Consider the following 15,004-nt stretch of genomic DNA (forward strand, 5'->3'; position numbering starts at 1 on the left):
ACACTATTAAATCTGGCTTCACTACAAAGGTTAGCAGATCCAACTGTCAATACTGTCAGAGCCAGGGAGTCATGGGGAAGGGGGTGGTGGGCGGTGGGGGGCGAGCAGAGGCAAGGGGGTACGAGGGTGGTGAGGAGGACAGGGGGGTTGCTTTGTGAGAAAGAGATACTTTGATATTTTGGAATGTTAGAAGGGTGAATGTGAAAAATTGGAGGTTGGGGATCTAATTACCCGACCATAATTGGGGGCTGGGGAATAAGTTGCCGTCCTCTCAACTCACTGCAGATCAATTATGTTAAGAGAACATCTGTAAGTAGAACTTAATGAGGTCCATTAGAGCAACATGTACTGCCTTCTCTAACAGTACTTGTCAGCTTCTTGGATAAGCTGGAGGAGACTGCTGACTGGGGACCTGGAGGAGAGCTTAAATACGGGAGGAGGCGAGGCGGCCCGCTCAGGTCTGCCTAGCGCTTTGGCAAGGAGCGAGGGAGGAGAGCGCAGCCCCACCACAGAGCGTGCGAGGACACGGGGAGAGCGAACGAGCCAGAGGGAGCCCAGGCAGGTGCTGCCCTCGCATCCACACCGTACTAGAGAGAGGAGGAGAGTCCGTGGGCCCTGCTTATGCCATCCCTCCACCTTGACCTTTGGCGCCTTTGACCCCCTCTACACCCCCCCCTTCATGTATGTGTCAGTGTATGTAAACAGTTTTTTTTTTAAAAAAAATGCTACCCTTGGGACACTTGGCTGATATTTCTATTCATTCGATCACTTTGGCCTTTTTTTAGCACAACAAACAACAACGGAGGAGCAACTGACCTACAGAGTAAGGAGAAGAGAAGAGAAGAGAAGAAAAGCCCTTTCACACTAATTTTTGAAAAATAATAAAAAACCAAGAAGACAAGAATAAGGAAATCTCCACTGCGTGTCTGTTTTCAGCATTTTAACTCCAAAAAAAGTGGAGAAAAACACTTGAAAAAACTTTGATTCTTTTTTTGACTGGAGAAGACCCTTTTTCAGAAAAGGTAGGTTATTTATTTCCCTTTGTGTGCAGCTGGATTGGACCATGTTGCCCGGGCTTCGTATATATTCTGAGGAGGAGGTTTTATAAAAAGGAGGATTAAGTAGATGCTTCTATGAAATGAAAAGTCTTGACGCGGAGCTAGAAAGGAAGCTCAGTCTAGGGTAATCGGACCAGGAAATAGCTCCTTACCTCATTCCTTTCAGGGGGAAAAAAATCCCCTCCCTCCAAAAAAAAGACGCTGTAATTAAACTCTTAATTTAGTCGCCGGGAAAAGAGAAACAGCTTGCCTTGTTCCGGACAACCTTTGGCTCGGGTGGTTGCATTAAGATGGCGATTTCTTTTTATTCCCACCCCCTGTTAGAGTGAGAGAGAGAGAGAGAGAGAGAGAAGGGAGGGTGGGGGCCTGAAGCACGGTGTGTTTGGGGGGCCACGAAATAACAAGCAGCCTTTCCCGGGCGTTAATGATGTCCTTTCGTGGAAAATGATGATACTCCACGTGTCCTCCTGCCGGATCGCTTGGCGCGGGGGCGCGCGTTCCCTGGCTCCACAGCCGGCCACTGTCGCCTCCTCGAAACCCATTAGGTGGATCTCCTCTTTATCTTCATGTTCTCTCCCCTCTCTTTTTTATTATTATGTTTTCCTGTGTGAATAATTCATGTGATTATGAGAGTGGAGGAGGGCAGCAATGGAAGAGGGGGTTAGTTTGCTCCTCTCCATCTTGGTGCTCACCCCCCCCACACACACACACACACACACACACACACACACACACACACACACACACACACACACACACACACACACACACACACACACACCTCCACTTCCCACCACCACCACACCCCTCCCGTGGCTCCCCTTCGTCGCGTGGGTCTCAAACATCCACACTGCAAAAAAACTGCATGATTGGGAAGATAGCCCACTCCAGAATAATTTAATTCATGACAAAACCTAATTACTGGCAGGTAATACCCTGTCAACTTTAATGCATTTCATCACTAATAATGAAAAGAGGAGCATTTTATGACCCGTCTAATTACCGTTACATTTTAGGCTGGAAATGAATGGCATGGAGCTGCATGTTAACCATTGATTCTGGTTCCTTCCTTTCAAATGCGGCCCAGCATCTAATTTAGCCATTTCTTTTTTTTTCTTTTTATCCCCTTTAGTGTCTATAAAAAGAATGCGTGAGGGTACACTCCCACTACCCAAAGTGCTCCCTCTCACTGAAAAGTGGGGGGCACACTTCAGACGGGGACAAGATAATAACGAAGGAGCTCTTAGGTGTCTGTCACTGTGTGGGACAGCAAGGCATCTTAGGGAAGGGGACTAATCCAGCTGAGGGGGCCGTGGGCTGCGGGCGCCATGGAGAGGCCAAACACGGTGCTGATTAGAGTACAGCCATGTCACCAGCGGCTGGGGGTGTCCTTCACTTAGGGCCATGGTTTAAACAAAGGTTTGCAAAGATGCGCTCACCAGCAGCTGCACTTGTACCTGGCAACCTCCTCTGATAAAGAACACGCGTTTTGCTTTGAGGACACAGTACAAAATAATCCCCCTCTATGGATATATTTCATGTAAAACTCACTGTTGGTTTGGTAATTTCCCTTGATTTCACTTTTTACCCCATAACCCCCCTCCAAAAAGGACCCCTGCTTCTTTTGGCCTGATGAATGAGCAACAGGGGTCAGGTCAGCTGTTCCATTGTCTCTAGTACAGTAGAGACAGACTGTGGGTGTGTGAGACACACAGTACTGTACATCACAAAGGCGGCTGGTGTCAGAGTTGTTATGGATAACAGCAGTGACCCCAATACATTTGACACAAACATGCATGACGAGGGAAGGACAGCGAACAACACTCCGCCACAATGATCAAACACTCCCTTAGGAACTGTAAATAGCTCTGTTCACCTCGCATAAGCTCACCAGTGAGCTGTTTGAAATTCTTAAAAAAAAAAACTCCTGAAGAGGTTTATTACATTTTTAGATTTAGTTTTCTGAGCTGTGTTTATAAAACATTACTGAACATTACCAAACGGTAACTGGAATCAAACTCTTTCTTAACAAATCCAATAAAGGCAAATAATACACATTAATCTATACAAGTCAAAAAAGGGGAAACAATAAAAAGTTTATCTGTTGTTTTCTAGAAACAGTCATTTCTAAATGAGCTACACAAATGGTGGTTGCTTATTACTTCAAGGGTGTATCTCATGTCAGATTTTCGGTGCTCTATTTTGATTATTACAGTAAAATCTTACTAAACACAATCATACCAAATCATACTATAAAACTCTAGCAGCACACTGCACATGAAATACCAAAAGATTACAAAGACACTAGATGGGCACAGATTTATCTCAGGCATCAGTCTCATTATGGCATTTACCACCTGAGTTCAGCCACACACACATTATGTAAAGTAAAACTGTGACTATTTATCAAACAATATGCGTGTTTAATATATAGATAAAAATACAGAGTAACATTATACACAGAGAAGAGTCGTATTCTGTTTTTGTTGATGATTTATATTACTGGACTCGTTTAAGCAGGAAGCATTTAAATGTGTAGGTGCACGTAACGTCAGGTGTGTTTGCTACGCTCAGAGTGCCTCTTTCAAAGGTAGACCCAACCTATTCTGAGGGACCAGACCTTACCCATCCACAGGGAAAGCAGAGTGTGTCAACTAAGTGCACCCAAAGCACTCGCAGCTCTTGCAGTCCTAACAGAGCTGGACAGAAACATTTCTGCAGAAGGCTGCGGCTGTGCTCTTGCAGATGATGTGTGAAAACTCTAGGTGTTGAGAAAAAATACTTACAATTACTAAAAATAAGGGTTTCTTTAATAAAAACATGCTTCTGGATTCTTTCCATCCATTTGCAGAATATCCAGGCAAACTTTAAAATGTATTTCATGTATTTTACAGATTTACTGCAAAGTGTTTCCAAACACCAGCCAGTGCTATTTCATCTTATTTGCAACCTGTTAGACATTTAAAAAACTTTTTTACCGTGTAGAAGAGGAGGACCATTCCAGTTGATGAAGTCCTCAAAGTTGCTGCAAAGTCTGATGCCATGATTATTTTTTCCCACTGTAATTCAGAGCAAATAAAAGCACAACTGCTTGTACTCCACTGAAATAGCAGAAACTGCAGCACTCGTTATTTTCTGCTAAATCACTGACAAATAGTGCGACTTGAGACACGTCATTCTTATATATTAGACTAGTAGCAGTGCTACTTCAGCAAAATGTTCTTATTTATTAATTAATAGTACTGCTGCTTATAGCGGTAGCACCGCTTATTATATATATTTTTATACATTTGATTTGCACAGGTTGTCCTTAGACACGTAAAACTAGTAATACTATACACACACACACACACACACACAACTACAAATTAGTTACATATCTAATGATCGTTTTTTTCCTACAGGTACAGATTTAAATTACACTACAGGTTTTAATTTCGTTGTGCTCGTCTATGAGGTGAAATAGTGTGAATGTATTGCAGACCTGCAATAAAGTGTAACACACCGCTGCGGTGTCCTCCTTCTCATTGCCGATTTACACCTAATTGCGACAGTTCCGCTCAGTTCCACACACACACACACACACACGCACGGACACATTTACCGGCTCTCCGCTCCACCGATTCGGAAAGTCGGCGGTTGCTGCCCGTGGCACGAGGGCGCTTTGACAAGTTCGGGTTGGGATCGATCGCGATCCGCGGACCCCACAACCCACAGCGACGGTCGAGTCCCGTTGTACGGAGATGCGCGACCGCAACACTAACACACTAACAGCTACCCGCCCCCCCCCCACACACACACACACACACACACACACACACACAGCGCGTTATTCCAACAGCACTCCTGACATACATGATGTGTACGTGTGTACAGCCACATGTGTTTGTTAATAAGTATGTATGTGTGTGTGTCTGCCTGCGCGCGCGCATGTGCATGTGTTTTACAGTCTCAATAGACACACAGTGCCAAAGCTGCACGTACGTAATAAGATGACACGTACCTATCAGTACAGTATGAGACGATGGGCTGTCGGTTGCCACTGTGTGTATTGACTGCGGGTTGTGTATGAACGGAAGGTAAATACCTTATCAGCGGTGTAAATTGCCGTATCACTGCGGTAGTAGTGCGGGAACTCTCTACATCATTGGCTCACACGATTCGCTGCTGTGGGTGTGAATATGACTGCGTGGATGAGAGAGATGCGCGTGTGCGTGTGCGCGCGTGTGTGTGTGAGTGAGTGAGTGAGTGAGTGTGCGCGCGCGCGCCGGCTCGCTTACTCGCGTTCCTCGAGCTCGCAGTAATAAGTGGATGACCTTTCCGCGCCGTGTTATGTCTCCACGGTGAGGGATTGGGGCTCGCAGATAATAAAGGCCGAGCCGCGTGCCGAGCGCCTCTCAGTCACCGACGGGCGCGGAGTGGCGGGGAGGCCGCCGGAAGCCCATGTCAAAGCGGACGGACACCTGTAGCGCGGCTGCAGAGCAGAGCGAGCCACTCGCGGAGCCACGCCACGCGGAGCTGCTCTCTCCTCACCTCTCCTGTCCTCCACGCGTCTCGCCGCGTAGAGGAGAGCGCTGAGGTGCCGCACGCGCACACGACACGGCCATGCTCGCGCTCTGAACTTCAGCTCTCAGTCTCTGTGTGTGTGGATATTGTTGGAAAGCTGCGCTGAGGTGAGGTGAGCTGAGCTGAGCTGAGCTACACGTCCTCACGCGTTGCCTCATCCCAGTTGCCAAGTGAGTCTTTCGCGTAACTTGGCCGACAAGGTGAGTAAGTGCTCCTCGTCATCATGATTAGTGCAGGCGTTTTGCACTTGATTCCTTCCAGCTTGTTTAAAACGGTTGGTGGGAAGTGCCGACAGAGACAATCACAATGGTAGCAGTAAGTTAACTGTAACTGTAACTGCGGGGCGTTCGTTCCTGAGGCGATTTCTCGTTCTGTTGTGTGACAGATGCGTCCAAACCCGCGCTTGTCACTCGCACTTTGCCAGTGGGCTTTTCCGAGAAATAAGTGCCTCTAAGTGCGTCTTCACGTGTCGTGTAAAAACACCGTACTGCCTTAATTAAATACAAATTGAGACTGAGTGAGGTGGCTGTGAACGTGATGCGCTGGAGCCCGCGCGCGAGCCGCGTTACGTCGTGTATACTTTTAATATTTCCCGCGTCCCCTGTCTCTGGATTTTATCACGCTGTAAATCTACCCTGTCTGTCTCAATTTTGGTGTCTCGCCGGAGTAAAAATCCGAGTGCATGATGTGGTGCGGCGTCAGTACCTTAGCAACAACAGTATCATATGTGCTTCGTGTTTACCGCGTGAGTCAAAACGTTGAGAGAATAATATGCGTGGCGCTTCCCTCTGCTCTGGTGTCGCGTGCAGAGCCACGCGGAGGAGGGACAGTCCTGTGGCGAGAACATAAGTTTCTCCACCCGACTTTGTTGTAAGTCTTTTGCGAGAAGGCAGCTTCCACTCCACGGCGAGTTGCGCCTGATGGTTAGGATCCTTGTTTCCGTCGCACTGCTTACACCGCCGCTCGCGCTGGAAGTGCCCCATGCGCAAGGGGATTATAACATCAGGGCTCCGAGGGGATATGCGTGCGTTTTCTTCTGGTCTGCTGTCATTCGCTCGGCATCACTCGCCCGGCTCAGGCTGCTGCCCCATCTGCTGCTTCCGCTTGCATGAACCACCTTCATAGGCTGCATCTACCACACATCTTCTCCATCACTCCATCTATCACATTTTCTCCATCAACTCCATCTATCACATCTTCTCCATCAGATCCATCTACCACAGCTTCTCCATCAACTCCATCTACCACAGCTTCTCCATCAGTTCCTTCTACCACATCTTCTCCATCAACTCCATATACTGCATCTTTATTAACTGCATCTACTATATTTTTCTCTTCTCTATCCACTTCCTTTACTGCAGCCATTCAATCCACCACATCTACTTCATCTACTCAATTATCTAATTCACGTTCTCTGTCATTTTGTCAACTATTTGCACTACCACATTCTTCCATACTGCATTTCTCCATTTATTGCATCTTCTCTGTCTACTCCAGCTTCTCCATCAACTATCCCATTATTTGTTCGGTCATCTTCTCCATCAATACTATTTACTCCTTCTGCTGAGTTTCCTCCATATACTCCATCATCTACTGTACCATCTTCTCCACCATCAACTCCATCATCTTCCTCATCGTCTACTGCATCCCCCTGTGGAGCTGCCCTTCTCCCCTTCCTTCTCCTTCCACAGCCTCTTTCCCCTCTATCCCTCTGCCCCCCCACCCCCCATTCGGCGGTGGGGCGGGTTGTCACTGTGAACAATAGCGAGCCGTCCCCGGTGCGTGTGCGCGCACACGGCTGCTCATTTGACCCCCGGGCGCGCACACACACACCGCTGTGCCGCGAGGTGCTGAAACGAGCCGCCAAATGCAGAAAAGGGACAAAAGTTTCGGTAAGACGTGTTTATTCGTCTGTCCGTCCGTCTTTTTTTCCACTCTCCTCCTCCCTTTTTTTTATTTTTCTGCGCGACGACCTGCCGCGACGCGCGCTTTCTTTATTCCTAAAAAACTTTCAACCGCGTCATAAATGTCCGTTAGCTACTGTTCGCTGCCATGTAAAAATACAGAGTGTTTACCAGCTGTGGAGGAGTAACTTGGTTGGTGTGTCTGCTGTGTGAATCTCGGCGCGGTTTTGCGCGAGCCTCAGCCTGCGATGTGGTGTGTTAGTGGTGCCGAGTTTTACCGTATGTTTATCGCCCCGAAGGGGGTGTCGGAGGGGGGGGTGGAGGTCTTTTCTCCGCCGGTTCGTCGCGTTCGGGGCTCCGTTCGGACACCGTCTCGCTTCCCGCGACTCCCGCAGGCAGCGGCCCCGCCACGCACCGGCACTTCGCTGCCATGGCAACGGTAATTAAAGCGATAAGAGTATGGAAATACGCGGGTCGCGGCGCTGTGGCGGGTAAACGGGTGCTGTGAACGGGACCCTTTCTTCACACTCCGCCCTGTGTACCGGGCATCTGCAGCTGTTCCTGCGTGCGGCTCGGGACAGGTGCTTGTGTGTGTGGTCATCCGCCACTTTGTTTGTTGTAAGCTGCGGGCGGCAGGGCCACATGGGCGGGGGAAAGGCGCGTTTTGCGGTCAAGTCCCGAGATCATGAGAGATGAGATGAACTGAAGTGATTGAGCAAAGTTCTACCCCCCCGTGGGCTTCCTTTACGAGCGGCCGAGTCCCGCACCGCAGCGCGCCGCAGAGCCAGCGATGGGTCTAAGTGAAAGCCCCCCGTGCGACCCCGGGGCAGTTGAAACTCTTTCCTTTGTTAATGACTTATTGTGTTAAAGAGCGGAGGGGAGACGAGGGAGAAGAGCGGCGCACAAAAGAAAAGGGCCGACGAAGCGTCCGTCCTTCTCACAGTGCGATCGCGCCAATTAAAAGCCCTCCGTTTCGCTGGGAATGGAGCGAAAGTGGGAGCGCATTCTCTCTTATCACACACACACACGCACATACACACACGCACACACCAGGTAGTTAGTAAATACTGTAATCCAGGAAAGGCGAAACTTTGTTGCCATCACATCTGACAGCCCCTGTTCAGAACCACGTTTTGTCCCAATATGTGCGACTTTTTAAAACAGATATGGTGTCAGTGCTCTTTGCATTATTTATATTCATGTGAACTATCATATCATGCTGACTCTGGATTTTGTGAACCTGGCTGTGGCTAAAAGTAAGGCAACGTTCACCTTGTTTACCAGCACTCACCTACATGAATATGCGTAGCAATTTATTCAAAGTCCCATAAATGACACGATCATTAGCCAGCTTTCGTTTTTGAGGAAAACTCTGTTCAGATATTTCAAATGACTTTAAGGAAATGAAGCTGTTTTCTTTTACTCATCTTGAATTGATATAACCTGTTACATTGAGGGCTTTAGTTAATCAGTTATCATTAAATATGCAAAACAGCTGCGCATGAACTTTGGCAACATTTTGCAGTTCAATGCATATATCTGGTGTACTAATAATATACAGTATATATGTACATAGCTATATATACATACTGTATATAAACACACATATGTCTTGTTTCAAAATGTATTGTAATGTCTAAAATATCTGTATCCATATATACTGTATATATGTATTGTCTGTGTGTGTGTGTGTGTGTGTGTGTAGTCCTATATGATTTCAGAGCATCATAACACATTGAAGCAGGACAGAGCTCTCATTAGGCTTTGTCCTTCCAGTGTTCTAGAACACCTGTAGTGCTCAGATTAGAAAACAGAACAGCAATCGCAACTTAACGTGACATGAGAAGATAACCTTTCCTAAGATTAATCTATTGAAACGGAATCTGTGATTTTTCTTTTCCCCTCAGTCAATGCAAATGTTTTATTCCTGCTGTTACATTTATGCTGTTGTCAGTATTAGTTTTGTGCTGCTCAATTTGTGAGAAATTCATTATGTGTGCATTTTCAGTCGTAGGCTGTGATGTGAAATGTCGACCTAGGAAGGAATGTGGTTCCATAAGTGCTTTGGTAGCTTATAAGTATCTTGTTAAAAGAAAGTAGCAGGTCACAAACTGTGTTTGGAAACATTAGACATTGGGTAAAAAATGCAATGAAAATGATTATGTTTCCAGCAGTCTTAAAATAGACTTTATCTTTATTTCAATAGTCTTGAGAATAGACTGGAAAATATTTTCAAATACTGTTTCATATATTTCACAGCTTTTTCATGAGGCGTTCTCAAACACCAGCTGGTGCTCCTGCAGCTTTGTTGCAAGAGCACTTCTTTTCATGGTGTACCATATAACACGGAGTCCTCCCTCAGTGATGTTTGCCTGATTGTAGATTGACAGTAAATTCTGAGATGTGCTATATGCTGAAAGACAGGCCACCTCATGCGTCTGCAGCACATCACTCGTGGAGCTGTACACAGCAGAGCTCCGTTTCACTGCAAAAGTTGTCTCTTAACTTCTGCATTAGTTATATTTACTATATTTAGGGAAGTTACTCTTTGTTGGGGACCTTCTTGTTCTTGTGTCATTTTTCTATGTATTTCATTTCTGGACATTTTGAAGCTATACGCCGCCAGGCCTGAGAATAGTGCAGGACCCTTGTTTCATTCTGAGAGGAGCACCATGTCCAATAGTGCGTCCTAAACTGCATAACAGCGTAGTACATAGTAAGTACGTGCATCAGAAATGAATGTGTGGCGCATGAGTGGCATTTCTCTTGTTACAATGCCTAGTCCTTCTGCGAAAACACAGTCGTCGTCGTTAATATTATCTTAGTGGGTGGCTTGTTGGCAGGTCCACCATGGCGGCTCTCCGTACACGGTGGCTGTACATGGGTGTGGCTTTGTGCAATTCGGGGCTGAGGTTCTCACCTTGGACGTGACAGTTCACATTGTGGCCTCGTTCTTGCAGAGCGCGATGGGTTCCTGTTTTTTCAGCGCTTATTCAGAGGCCTTCAATGTTTTGTTTTTTTCTTTTTTATGTAAAGGCAGTTGAATTGATGCGTCGTTGCAGTGTAATTAATGTCCACATTTTGGAATGTTCCAGGGCACCATGCATTTGTTTGGATCATGATCATTGCTGTGTAAACCCGAGCAGGTGCCACGGTGACACACACACAGGCGCATCGTAAACACACAGGAAGCACTCCTTAATTCCGCATTATGTATCGAATGCTATGTTCATTATAAAGGAAGGAGGAGAGAAGTGCAGAACACGGACAAACTTGTGGAAACCTCGGCATCGGGGAGATGCAGTGTTTTGTCACCATTAAACACTGAGGTAACATAAACAAATCATTATTTGTGTGCAGTGAGTCTGCACTCTTCACCTTAAAATGGCAAATGTGTTTTTGAAAACACTTCCCCTCCAAACGTTTCCTTATTCATTACTGGGGAAAGATGCAGATGTCAGTGTGATGCAGCGCTACAGCAAAACAGCATCCCACTTAAAAGGGGAACTTTTTTGCATTGAGCGCGCACAAAGGGAGACAAAACACGGTCGTTGCAGAGTGAGGACCGTTCGTCCGCCCTGTATGAAGGGAGAATACTAATTACGACCTGTGCGTGAGCCCACATTGTTACTGCTGCATTTCAATAAAACTCTTTCACACCCCAAGCAGGGACAGACAATGGCAGTTCCCACAGAAGGCTTCGGGCCAGTCCCCAGAGGAAGGCCAGGGGGGAGGAGTTGGGGAGAAGCTTTGTGTGCGTCCATCCGGCCGTCCGTCCATGCGTGTGTGTGCGTGTGTATATGTGAAAGCGAGCAAGTGTTTCCATGCCTATTCAGCACAAAGTTTGATAGGATTTGGCTCTACTGGTGCTATAATTTAGACAAACGTGCACTTGCTTGTACAGTGCTCCTCAAATCACGACAGTGAGACTAGAGGCCTTGCTTGCGGCTCACATCAGCGTCCTGTTTCTGTTAGAGAAAGTGTTCGCTGGAGCTTGGCTGCGAAACTTGTTGATTTACAAATTCACTGTAGCTTTCAATTCTACAATGACATGTTTCCCGAAGATCACCCGTGCGTTTATGGCGGTCACATCAACTTTAGGCTCCTCTGAAGGTTCACATAAAGTGATTTGTAAATGGACAGGTAGCGAAAATGTCCGCTTTCGTCATTCCATGCTGGGAAACTTCAAGACGCCACATAAAATCGGGGAAGCGGAATCTTTCTCTTGTGCTCAGTGGTAGCGGTGCTGTGCTGTGCACTGCTTTGTGGTGCTGCTGTAAGGGCCGTGAATGCGTCCTCACACCCAGCGTCCCTTCCTTTCCGCAGGTATACAAATGCTCTCCGTCCAGCCAGACACGAAGCCGAAGGGCTGTGCTGGCTGCAACCGCAAGATCAAGGACCGCTACCTGCTGAAGGCCCTCGACAAGTACTGGCACGAGGACTGCCTCAAGTGCGCCTGCTGCGACTGCCGCCTGGGAGAGGTGGGCTCCACACTCTACACCAAAGCCAACCTCATCCTCTGCCGGCGGGACTACCTGCGGTAAGCTTCCTGCGGCCACCCCACCGTGCACTCCCCATACATACCGGACCCGATGCGGGAATCCGCACTTTGCCATCACAAAGCTGTAGTACCGAGTTTGGCCATGCTATTTCTTCTACAATACATTCACCTCTCCATACCAGTGACAACGGGGCAGATCTCTGTTGTGCTCAAGCAGCCGAGCCCCACAAGATAAGTTGAGGTTCCGTCATTTGAACCCGATCACAGGACTTCTTTCTCGGGGGCTATCCCTTGATTGGTTCAGAAGCACAATGGCTGATGAACAAATTATACAAGAAAAGGGCCGGTCTGCTGGTGTAGTGAGAGTCGTGCAGCGTGGCTGGGGCCACGGAGGACTAGACTGGTTACGCAGCTTACGGCACAAGCGGTCATTGAGTGCGTCGGCATCCCCTTCCCTCGGATCGCACGCTTACAGGTGTCATACTTAGGGGAGGAGAGACTAGCAAGTCCAATAATGGCACAGGTGGACGTTGCGAGTTCAAACTCTAGCCCCTGCTGTTGTACCCTTGAGTGAGGCACTTACTCTGAATCGGTGCTGCAGAAATTGCCCAGCTGTAAAACTAGGTAGATAACTGTAGGCAGCTTCACATTACGATCTGTTTCGGAGGAAAGCGTAAGGAATGCAAAGGAACATTCAGCAAGACCAGATGGTCTCAGCAGGTCCTGATGGGGTGTTTGGGCAGCATGTTGCGTAGCGTTTAGTGCTGCTGCTTCTGTATCGGGAGGTTGCAGGTTTGAATCCCACCTCCTCCTATGGTTTTGCTGAGCAGGCTACTTGGCCAGAGTCACTCCAGTAAAAATGACCCTGTTGTGTAAGTGGGTAAATAACTGTTGGTAAAGTGACCTTATAAGTCACTTTAGAGAAGAGCAACCAATAAATGAAGGAGTGCCTTGTTCTACATGTCATTCTGCTGGAGCTGGAAAATACCATGTTTGAGGATTGTCTCTGGATGTGTTTCAGGTGGAGGGGTAAATAAGCTTTAGGGTTTTGTTTCTGTTTGTTGATCGTTGCTAATCCAACAGCCACCAGATGCTTTACAGAGAAAATGTATTATATTTGATGAGAAAGCGGTCTTGTAAACTAAAACTATGTATGTATCTGGACTGTAATTTTTGCAGGTTATATGTGCCTTACGAAGAAACAACCGAGATGTTCCTTGGAGAACATGACATTCCTATTAAGTAGAGCATGTGCTTCTTCTTTTGCATTCTTCAAAATGAGCAGAGTCGTGAAACAAAACAGCAATTTGATATAAATATGGTTTCCCAGCCAGATTTTCTTCCCTCTGCATGTGAGGAAGCATTTCACTGCGCCTGTAGAGCTACACAGATTTTTGAAGCGTGAGCAGCGTTTCAGCTCCGGTAGGAGAAATACACACAGGTGAGAGGTGCGCGGCGCCAGGCGCACACAGCCCTCTGCCACATGAGCCGGCACTTGGTGCGGGGTGGAGGGCGGCGCCCTGCACAGCTTCTGCCACTTCCCCATGAAAACACAGGTGCTTGTGGCAGGCGCTGGGTTCAACCCCTTGCTGGAGGGAGGCTTAAGGAGCAGGAATCCAGAGGCAGCGAGGTTTGAATCCCAGATGCTGACATGAGGGAGCTGACACATACTGGAAAAGAGCGACAATTGATTTGTTCTGTGCTGAAACGCTCACGGTTTTCCTTGCTCATATTCCTGCTCTTTCCTTCTTTTTTCGCCTTTAAACAATACAGTACAGAAGTCAGAGCGGACTTTCTTTGTAAAAGGAGCCCACAGCCAGTCTAACAAAGGTGTGTTTTTTGTATCGAGAAGGACGACTATTTTTGTACTACTTTATTAAAGCGTCCGAGCAGTTTGGGTGCAGAACAGCGACTGAGAAGGTGACATGAGTGAGGACAGGTCTGCCGGTTGGTCACTTTGTCTTGTTTTAAGATGCCAGACCCAAAGAGATTTTTTTAGCATGGGAGCTACCCGTTGGTCACCTGCTGGAGGAGAGATGACAAATGCATCGTGTGCCGTGCCTTAGCTCTGTTCAGCAAAGCCCTGTTGAGCTGCTGCGTGGTTCACAGAGCTGTGTATGTCTGTGTGTGTGCATGCACCAAGAAGCATAAGCCTCAGGACACCGATGTTTGTCAGTATCACCTCAACTAACATTTTAGAGTTGCACCCTTATTCTCATCCATTACATTTAATAAAATTACCATTGTTTGAGCAAAATGTAATGTGACTATTTCTGCCTTGTTACCATGCCAAGCGTATTATCCTTACCTCGCCAAATAATAATGTAAAAAAAAAATCAACTGGAAAATATATATTAAAATGTAAATGTTCTATGTGGACACTAATAGGAACTTATGGTAAAATTTAAAAAAATATATATATATATATATATATAATAGAATGAATATATAGTAAATACATCACACACACACACACACATATGTGTGTATATATATATCTATTATATATATACTCTATATATATAATTTTTTTTTTTTGTAAAAAACCTAGAATCCCTGCCAGTATGAATCCTATTCTCTCTTGCATTGTGGCCTATTATTCGGGCAAAATACACAGGGTTAATGGTATTTTGCAGAAGTATATGACCAAAAGTGATGTGATATTTGCTATTAAAGGAAGAAAAGGAGTTGCTATTGTAATGCACAAAACAAAGTGTGTGCAGAAACGGATGAATGTAGGGCTGCTCCCATCGCACTGTGCTGTGTGATCGAGCGCTAGGACAAAAGATGCTGTTGCAGTGAACCAGTTATTTTGCTTTTATAATATTCTCACAAAAAGTGTAATTATTCACAAGTAGTTCTATGAACTGCTATAACACACACACAGTGTTTTCGCACAACAATGCATTTACTGCAGTTTGTATAAATAGTGCTGGTAACATTAATCCTGTTATTAACACATTTTAGCTGTTTTA

The 15,004-nt window shown here is 46.5% G+C and overlaps 1 protein-coding gene across 3 annotated transcripts in view; it reads left to right on the forward strand.

Annotated features, from left to right (window-relative positions):
* Nucleotides 1-1,009: 1,009 nt before the first annotated feature.
* The window catches only part of lmo3 (LIM domain only 3), a 47,060-nt gene continuing 33,065 nt past the window's right edge, over nucleotides 1,010-15,004 (forward strand). Inside the window, exons 1-2 of one of the 3 annotated variants that reach the window (XM_018755681.1) lie at nucleotides 1,010-1,022; nucleotides 11,855-12,068. In XM_018755681.1, the coding sequence (XP_018611197.1) occupies nucleotides 11,863-12,068 (206 nt within the window). In that variant the 5' untranslated portion in view covers nucleotides 1,010-1,022; nucleotides 11,855-11,862. Of the gene's footprint in view, nucleotides 1,023-5,328; nucleotides 5,825-7,448; nucleotides 7,517-11,854; nucleotides 12,069-15,004 lie in introns of those variants that run through there. The other 2 variants (XM_018755680.2, XM_018755679.1) reach the window with 2 other exon arrangements.

This window comes from Scleropages formosus, chromosome 24, assembly GCF_900964775.1.
Source record: "Scleropages formosus chromosome 24, fSclFor1.1, whole genome shotgun sequence".
Lineage (NCBI taxonomy): Eukaryota > Metazoa > Chordata > Actinopteri > Osteoglossiformes > Osteoglossidae > Scleropages > Scleropages formosus.